The 9463-nt window shown below is 50.9% G+C and overlaps 1 protein-coding gene across 1 annotated transcript; it reads left to right on the plus strand.

Moving 5' to 3' along the window:
- Nucleotides 1-1587: 1587 nt before the first annotated feature.
- LOC142829707 (progonadoliberin-2) lies at nt 1588-4645 on the plus strand. The gene is made up of 3 exons (XM_075930995.1): nt 1588-2080; nt 3411-3494; nt 4215-4645. Exons 1-3 carry the CDS (start codon nt 1943-1945, stop codon nt 4251-4253), a joined length of 261 nt encoding a protein of 86 aa, XP_075787110.1. The 5' UTR covers nt 1588-1942; the 3' UTR covers nt 4254-4645.
- The last annotated feature ends 4818 nt before the right edge of the window (nt 4646-9463 follow it).

The raw sequence follows: 9463 nt of genomic DNA on the forward strand, positions 1-9463 counted from the left end.
ATCATAGCAGAAAAAAGAAAACGAATTAAAAAATGCTCAGAGCTTAATACAACACCTATTTGGCCAGTTAAAAAACCTGACGGGACATGGAAATTAACTGTTAGCTATAAAGGGCTAAATAAAACTGCCAAGCAGGGAGCCCCTGGAGTGGTTGCCTATTCTGAGTTACTAAAGGAAGTGTCCCCTAAAATGAAATGGTTCACAGTAATTAATGTGGCAAATGGGTTTTGGAGTTTACCTTTGGATCCAAATCCCCAAGCCAAACTTCTTTTGTGTTCCAGGGCATGCAAGTATTGTGGGAATGTTTTGCCTATGGGGTACTGTAATGCACTCACAATCTTTCACACAGCTGAGAGAAACATGTTGGAAAAAAAGGAATTGTTGCAAACAGGGAAAATAGCACAACATGTAAATATTTTGGTGGTCAGTAAAACAGAACAAAAACATGAAAAATTAGTAAGATAGCTTTAAACTGCTGCCAGGAATATGGTTTGAAACTCAACCCCTTAAGTCCCAAATTAAACCAAAGAAGTGCAGGACCTTAAAATCAAAATAAGTAAAAAAGGAAGATCTGTTAATAAGAAAAGAGTTAAGTGCATCGTTCATCGGTCAATGCCAGTAGACACTAAATCACTGCAGTCTTTCCTGGGACTTACTAATTTTTGTAGAGAATTTTTGGTGGGTGATGCAGAGAAGGCAGGTCCCCTGTATAAAATGTTAAAAAAAACCCACAGCAGTGGACTTGAACCAAGGAAGCAACTAGTGTTTGGGAAAGCTTAAAAAGGGGGTTAATGGAAGCACCCACTCTGGCTGATCCCAACAATTATATATTCATAGATGTAATTCATACATATTCAACAATGTACATATTCAGAGATGCTTAACTTGTGCTACTCAAGAGAGAGATCTTGGAGTCATTGTGGATAATTCCCAAAAAAAATCCACTCAATGTGCAGCGGCCATCAAAAAAGCAAACAGAATGTTGGAAATCATTAAAAAAAGAGAGAGAATAAGATAGAGAATATTTATTGCCTCTATATAAATCCATGGTATGCCCACATCTTGAATACTGCGTGCAGAATGTGGTCACCACCTCAAAAAAGATATATTGGCATTGGAAAAATTTCAGTAAAAAGGGCAACAAAAACGATCAGGGATTTGGAACAGCAGCCATATGAGGAGAGATTAATAAGACTGGGACTTTTCAGCTTAGAAAAGAGGAGACTAAGAAGGGATATGATATGTCTCTAAAATTATGACCAGCGTGGAGAAAGTGGAAAAGGAAAAATTATTTACTTGCTCCCACAACAGAAGAACTAGGGGTCACAAAATGAAATTAATAGGCAGCAGGTTTATAACAAACAAAAGGACGTATATCTTTACACAATGCTGTCAACCTGTGGAACTCCTTGCCAGAGGAGGTTGTGAAGGCCAAGACTTTAACAGGGTTTTACAAAGAGCTAGATAAAGTCATGGAGGTTAGGTCCATCAGTGGCTATTAGCCAGGATGGGTAGGAATGGTGTCCCTAGCCTCTGTCTGTCTGGAAATGGATGACAGGGGAGGGATCATGTGAGGATTACCTGCTGTGTTCACTTCCTCTGGGGCACCTGGTGCTGGCCACTGTTGGTAAACAGGCTACTGGGGTAGATGGACCTTTGGTCTGACCCGGTGTGGCCGTGCTGATGTTCTTCTCAGGGTCACCCAGTGGGAGAGCTGGAAAAGAACCCAGGAGTTCCGGCTCCCTGTTCCTGTCTCTTCTAACCGAGCCATGTCACCTGTGTGCCCCCCTCTCTGCATATTAGACAATGAAACACTGCCTGCCGTCCGGCTGCAGAACCTTGCACAATGCGGGACCTTTCCCTCTGCTGTCTGCTCCCAGGCCGGATGTGATTCTCTCCTCCCGTCTCATTGCAGCAGCTCCCCCTTCAGCCAGACAGCGCCATGGCATGTCAGCGACCTTTCCTGCTCTTGCTCCTTGTGGTGCTAGCCGTCAGCACCCACCTGTCAAGAGCTCAGCACTGGTCCCACGGCTGGTATCCGGGAGGGAAAAGAGAACTAGATCTGTCACAGGCTCCAGAGGTGAGTTCCAGTCTTTCCCTACAGAGATCTTCCTTACTGTGTAAAAGCCCCAATGCGTTCTAAAGAAATCCCTTTCTGCAGCCCTCATTTAAGGGCTGATCCTGGGAGGTGCTGAGCATCTCTCAGGATCAGGTCCTTAATGAAAACGCTGACATGCCCAGAGAGAAGCATTTCATCTCCAGCTTCCCAGCCCAGCGCTCGCTGCCCAGACAGAGCACATGGACTACAGACACAGATCAAATTGTTCCGAGGCTCAGGGCATCTTGACCTACAACTGCGAAGTGAAGTCAACTGGGCCACAGCCTTTGATTGATTAGTGCTTTCACTATGCTATTGATTAGTGCTTTCACACACGTGCTTTAAGGCATGCACCTTTTCCTCTTTGCCTGCAGTACGTCACTTGCCAGTCAGGCAAGGACCATGTTAAGAAGGGTTTCATCTTGAATGCAGGCTGGAGGATTTTTTTTCCCCTCCTTAAGTGGCACTGACTGAATTTCATCACCATCCAATATCCAGACATTATAGCTCAGCAGATTCAATGCACATCAGACAGGCCTGAAGAGGTAACAGAAATATGAGAGAAACTTAAACAACAAATATGTCTAGCAGCACTGAACAATTTGCATCTTCTCTATCAGCTTCATGTAACATGAACACTCTAATTCACTATTTTTTCCCTTCCTTCTTCCCCCCACATTCCCTATTTATTTTGGAACTGGACTTTTAATACTCTAGTCATCTGAAGAAGTGGGTTGTACCCACCAAAGCTCATGATACCATCTACATATTTTGTTAGTCTCTAAGGTGCTGCAAGACTATTTGTTGTGTTTTAAGGTTTTCCAGTTACAGACTAACTCGGCTACCCCTCTGAAGCAAGAGAAATACGAGGTCACACATAGCTCCACTAACAGAAAACTCCCTGGTAGGCCTTGATCGCTTGGAGCTGCACTGAGGCTACCAACTCACGTCACACAGGACACTAAACAGCCATCGTATGGTAACGCTTCCCTGTCTGGGGTTATAGGAATTATTGTATGGTACTCTCATAATGGCCTGGACCAGCAGTTCAGAGGAAAGTACAAGACACCCCCAAGTGGACAATTATGTAATAACCAGTCCATAGTGGAAGTTCCTTGCCTGCTCATTCAGGTTCATACTCCACAGCACGGGAATTTATATCCCTTATTTCCCACTCTTACTCCCCACCTCCCCCAACTCTAAATAAGTGTTTTCAGGACAGAGCAGGGCTGGATTTGACTCAGGGATGAAAGACCCTGTTAGCCACCCAAGCCCTGCAAGTTATTTATTCCTCTTTTGTTTGAGAGCTCAGGCTTCAGAAGAAATTAAACTGTGCGATGGGGAAGCATGCGCTTATCTGAGAAGCCCAAGGAAAACCATTGTGAACACACTGCTGGTAAGAACAACACGCGGCCTTCCCCAGTAGCTACCAGAGCACCTGAGCATTTAGCAGAGGAGGAAAAGCAGGGCAGTACTGAACCATCCTGTACTGTCAATGGGCAGATGTGTTTTCTTTCTCTAATGCCAGAGGCTTTTACAACACTAATAACAAACACGGCTGCTTGCCCAAAAGGATTTAATACTGTAGCAAAACGCAGGGCATCTCCTGTGAAAAGTTCTTGGGCAGGACAAGTGTTTGGATAGGACTAGCTCAAGAGATAAGGTGTCTAGGTTATTCAAGTTCTTACATTGCTCCTGTCACAGGGGAATGTGAATGACACCCGTAGTTTCTTTAATATTCATACAATATGCATAATTAAGTTTTGGGGAGCACAGTCAGGAAAGAGATGTAGACGCATGGTGGGTAGGTGAGTGGTAAAAAGTTAGCCAGAAGAAATAAGCCTTGAAAGGAAGGATTTGAAGGAATGATGAAAGTCAGGCAAGATTTGCCAGACATAATGGATGGAGTGCCCACTCAGGCAGAAAAAAACATTCCACATTTGAAAGCCTGGGAAAATTATTTATTATTTGTTCTCCCATGATATAGGCCCTGAGGGTGGCTCACCACTCCCAGTGTTAGAAGCTGTACATATGGACTGAGATCGATCAAATATGAGTAAGTGGAGAATCAGACCCAATAAATCAGGAGACTTTTTTTGTATTTGTTGCTAAACAGGCTGATCTGCTGGCAAGACAACTACAGAAGAAGAAGTGAGGCCTTCGACAAAGTCTTTCCGGAATGCCTGCCATGCACACGGGCTTTCCAGTCATTTCCTTTGCAGTGTGATGCTGTGTCTGTAGATTCCATGTATGTGACTGTTAAATAATTCTCATGAACTCTTTGGTTGACTGACTTGAACCTGGGAATGTGGATAATGCTGTTGTGCTTGAGATGTTCACTACCCATCACTAGGCCTTGTCTGGTATTCTTTACACTCTTGTGCAACTCCACATGTTGAATAAAACACTTTATTTTGCTACATACACAATTCTATCCACTGTTATGTTCATACCTGTGCCTTTAAAAAAATAAAAATAAACAAATCTCCAGCTCCATACACCACTGTTAAGTGAGCACTGATTTTTGAGCCAGTGTTGTCAGAAGGCCCTTTATTGGGTAATTTCTCACCCTGAGTCCCTGCATCATTTTCGGGATAGTTCAACTGCTTGGCTGAGTGCTGGAAAATTCTGCCAAACTTTAATCAAAATGTGAGAAAATACCCTGGCTATGTCTAGACTGGCATGATTTTCCGCAAATGCTTTTAACGGAAAAGTTTTCCATTAAAAGCATTTGTGGAACAGAGCGTCTAGATTAGCATGGACGCTTTTCTGCAAACGCACTTTTTGAGGAAAAGCGTCCATGCCAATCTTTTGCGCAAAAAAGCCTCGATCGCCATTTTTGCGATCGGGGCTTTTTTGTGCAAAATAAATCTGAGCTATCTACACTGGCCCTTTTGCACAAAAGAACTTTTGCCTGAACAGGAGCAGCATAGTATTTCTGCAAGAAGCACTGATTTCTTACATGTTGCGGAAATTCAAGCGGCCAGTGTAGACAGCTAGCAAGTTTTTCCGCAAAAGCAGCTGTTTTTGCGGAAAAACTTGCCAGTCTAGACACAGCCCCTATGTAGGGCCTTCTAGTCGCATAGATAGAAGTACAAGTTAACTTTTGGGTAAGAAAAGACCTAACATTCTCACATTCATATTAAGAGACTATGAAAGAGCAAGAGTAAGGTTCTTGGGATAATAAGGAAACATGATTTAGGGGTTACAGTGCGGGGACTTGGGAGACCCAGGTTGAAGTCCTTCCTGTGTGACTTTGGGCATTTTTCTCTGTGCCTCAGTTTCCCATCTATATAAATAACAGCACTGCCCTACTTCAGGGGGTGTTGTGAGGCTAACTACATGACAGTTTGTCAAGTGTTCAGATGTTCTGGTAACAGAGGGGACCCATATTTGAATCTAAGCCAAAAGAAGGGTGACTTTTGTCCATAGAAGGCTGCATCTGCCATGAATTGGTGGCTACTTCACAGCAGTGAAGTATGTCATTAAAGGCGCAACGCACAGAAACATCAGACATAAAGAGCGCATAGACTGTAATTGGGCAACATAGGTATGAATTCTGCCACCTCACACCATACATGAATAAGTCCACTGTCAATCCACATTTACCCAGAATTTAAATACATACTGAGAGTTTTATTCACTTAACAGCCAAGTAAAAGAAACCGTGAGAGAGAAAAAAAGTTTAAAAAGTGAAAGTTAAATCCTAGTGCAGAAAATCAAAAGGAGCATAAATTGTCAAATGAAGTGTAAAAATGTAATTGGGAAGGCCAAAAGTGGAATTTGAAGAACAGCTAACCAAAAACTCAGAGGCTACATCTACACTGGTGCACTCTCACACAAAAACTCTTTTGTGGAAGAGTTCTTCTGCAAAAACTCTTCCAGAAGAGAGCATCTACACTGGCATGTGCTTTTGCGCAAGAACATCCATGCCAGTGTAGACGCTTTCTTGCGCAAGAAATTCATGTTGCCTGTCTATACTGGCCTCTTGTGCAAGAACAGTTGCGCAAAAGGGCTTATTCCTGAGCGGGAGCGTCAGAGTTCTGGCGCAAGAAGCCCTGATTTTATACATTAGAACATCAGTTTACTTGCACAAGAACATGCGGCCAGTGTAGACAGGCAGCAAGTTTTTGCACAAGAGAGGCCGCTTTTGCGCAAGATTGTGCCAAAGTAATAGCGATTTTTTTAAGTACAGCTGAAGCAGGAAGCCTGCTAAACAACCAGCAGGGCCCCTGGACAATTGAGATGGTTAAAGGAGCACTCAAGGACAATAAAGTCGTTGCAAAGAAACTAAACGAATTGCATTGGTCTTCAGGGTGGCAGAAGTGAGGGAGAGTCCCAAACCTGAGCCATTCTTTTTAGGTGACACATTTGAGGAACTGTCCCAGACTGAGGTCATTAGAGGAGATTTTGGAACAAACTGATCAGTAATAAGTCACCAGGTCCAGATGGCATTCACCCAAGCACCTTGGAGCACCTAGACCAGCGGCTCTCAAACTATTTACCATTGTGGGCTGCTCTCTGTGTTACATGAGCCGCATCCAGACAATATATAGATACTTACCTGTACAGCTACAAAATATATGCTTTAGCAGTGGGGACTGCTGGGGAGGGATTCAACGGGGGTACTAGTCATGTGACCGCCCCCCTCCCCATGACTCTTCACCATGCCACTTGCAGCCAGGCCTCTTCCCGGCCTGACCCCACTCTACTCTTCACTCCAAACCCAGCTCACCCCGATTCCGCCCTTCCCCCCAAACAATGCAGCACAGGGAACTAGCAGAGGGCCTGATGCTGGCAGCAGGGGTCAGGTTCCCCTGTACTCACGGGTGGCAGGGGGAAGCAGAGCAACTCAGCCCCAGCCTGCTCTGCTCTGCTCCCTCCTCGGCTTCTAACCCTGTCACTTAGCTTCCAGGTAAGTGCGGGGGAAGGGGGGGCAGTTCCACCCAGTCTTCCAGTCCCCTCCCCTGAGCAATGCAGCCCAAATGACCCCTGCTGCCAATGCCAGTCCCCCTGCTAGTTCCTGGGGGCCCCCAAAGCACAGGAGAACTGCTGTTAGCCTTTTGCCCCTCCGTGATGGTGTAGGGAGAATGTGGCCTTTTGTGTCCGTCCCCCCCCCCCCAGCAGTGCCCCAGATCACACAGCTTGGTGCTGGCACATGTGCCTGCCAGCCAGACACAGCATGCCCTATATAGGCGATTGACTGCCCCCTCCAGCATCCAGTCCCCTGCCCGCATCTTCCAGCAAACTGCCCTCAGCACCCAGTCCCACCCCCCACCAAGGACAGCCCCCCGCAGCATTCAACCCTCCCATCTAGGAACTGTGTCCTCAGTATTTTGCCCTCCCCCCACAGGAACTGCCACCAGCCTCCCTGCCTGCAGTCTGTCCCCAGTGCACTGGCTGTGTCCCCCGCCCATGGCCCTGGCCCCAGCCCCTTGCATGCCTCCCTCCTTATGTCTGTTGGCCTCCTACCTCAACTGCACAAGACTCAGCCTCACAGTCTGCCTGTAGCTGCAGTCCTAGCGCCAGGAAACCTGATTCAGCTGGGATCGCTGGGCCCATGATGCTGGAGGGAGAGCCCTGAGCTCCTGCAAATGTTGCTGGGCCTGAGCCTGCTGGAGGAGCTGACAGCCACTGGGCCCAATCCTGGAAGGGGATGGCGTGGGGGGGAGCCTGATACCACTAGACCCAATCCTGCACTGCCCCATTTTTGCACACCCAGCCCACAGGCTCTGTCCCTAAGACAGGTGCCCCTCCTGCTCTGCCCTAATTACCCTGATTATGGCCTGGGGAAAGTCAGATGGGCCCCAGTTGTGTGCTGAGTGGGCCACAAGAGGCCCCGTGGCCAAGAACCACTGACAATAAGGCCCGAGCCTGTGACCCTGACTGGCTATTCCAGGTGGAGCCGGGGCACAGGCAAGGTGTGGTGGGTGTGCTTGTGCCAGTGTGTGTTGCTGAGGCAAAACTCTGCAGTGTCCTGCCCTCGGTGGGGCATGGACCCTGTTCTTTCTCACTCTTGCCTGCCTCGGTTTGCCCCCTGCAGGACCCTAGTGTGAGCGGTGGGGGGGCAGGCCCGGAGGGCGGCAGGACCCTGGTGTGAGCGGTGGGGGGCGACAGGTCTGGGGGGGCAGGAGGAGCCTGGTGGGAGTGGTGGAGGGGACAGGCCAGGGGGGGGGGGGCAGCAGGACAATGGTGTGAGCAGTGGGGGGGCAGGTCTGGGGGGCAGGCCGGGGGGGGGCAGCAGGTCCCTGGTGTGAGCAGTGGGGGGGCAGGTCTGGGGGGCAGCAGGTCCCTGGTGGGAGCGGTGGGGGGGACAGGCCGGGGGGGGGCAGCAGGTCCCTGGTGTGAGTGGTGGGGGGCAGGTTTGGGGGGGGCAGGAGGACCCTGGTGGGAGCGGTGGGGGGACAGGTTTGGGGGGGGCAGGACCCTGGTGGGAGCGGTGGGGGGGGCAGGTCGGGGGGGGCAGGACCCTGGTGGGAGTGGTGGGGGGGCAGGTTTGGGGGGGCAGGAGGACCCTGGTGGGAGCGGTGGGGGGGCACGTTTGGGGGGGCAGGACCCTGGTGGGAGCGGTGGGGGGGGCAGGACCCTGGTGGGAGTGGTGGGGGGGCAGGTCTGGGGGGGCAAGACCCTGGTGGGAGCGGTGGGGGGGCAGGTCTGGGGGGGCAAGACCCTGGTGGGAGCGGTGGGGGGGCAGGTCGGGGGGGGGCAGGACCCTGGTGGGAGCGGTGGGGGGGGCAGGTCAGGGGGGGCAGGACCCTGGTGGGAGCGGTGGGGGGCGCAGGCCGGGGGGGGCAGCAGGTCCCTGGTGTGAGTGGTGGGGGGGCAGGTTTGGGGGGGGCAGGAGGACCCTGGTGGGAGCGGTGGGGGGGCAGGTTTGGGGGGGGCAGGACCCTAGTGGGAGCGGTGGGGGGGGCAGGTCGGGGGGGGCAGGACCCTGGTGGGAGCGGTGGGGGGGGCAGGTCGGGGGGGGCAGGACCCTGGTGGGAGCGGTGGGGGGGCACGTTTGGGGGGGGCAGGACCCTGGTGGGAGCGGTGGGGGGGGCAGGTCGGGGGGGGCAGGACCCTGGTGGGAGCGGTGGGGGGGCACGTTTGGGGGGGGCAGGACCCTGGTGGGAGCGGTGGGGGGGCAGGTTTGGGGGAGCAGGAGGACCCTGGTGGGAGCGGTGGGGGGGCAGGTTTGGGGGGGGCAGGACCCTGGTGGGAGCGGTGGGGGGGCAGGTCGGGGGGGGCAGGACCCTGGTGGGAGCGGTGGGGGGGCACGTTTGGGGGGGGCAGGACCCTGGTGGGAGCGGTGGGGGGGCACGTTTGGGGGGGGCAGGACCCTGGTGGGAGCGGTGGGGGGGGCAGGTCGGGGAGGGCAGGACC

The sequence above is a fragment of the Pelodiscus sinensis genome, chromosome 5, assembly GCF_049634645.1.
Source record: "Pelodiscus sinensis isolate JC-2024 chromosome 5, ASM4963464v1, whole genome shotgun sequence".
Taxonomy (NCBI): Eukaryota; Metazoa; Chordata; order Testudines; family Trionychidae; genus Pelodiscus; species Pelodiscus sinensis.

What these genes read in the sequence shown, in the direction of transcription:
- LOC142829707 (XM_075930995.1), top strand. Translation starts at nt 1,943, where the DNA reads ATGGCATGTCAGCGACCTTTCCTGCTCTTGCTCCTTGTGGTGCTAGCC. An exon ending in ATCTGTCACAGGCTCCAGAG is followed by an intron (nt 2,081 to 3,410) that starts GTGAGTTCCAGT and finishes TTGAGAGCTCAG; the next exon opens with GCTTCAGAAGAAATTAAACT. An exon ending in CCATTGTGAACACACTGCTG is followed by an intron (nt 3,495 to 4,214) that starts GTAAGAACAACA and finishes GTTGCTAAACAG; the next exon opens with GCTGATCTGCTGGCAAGACA.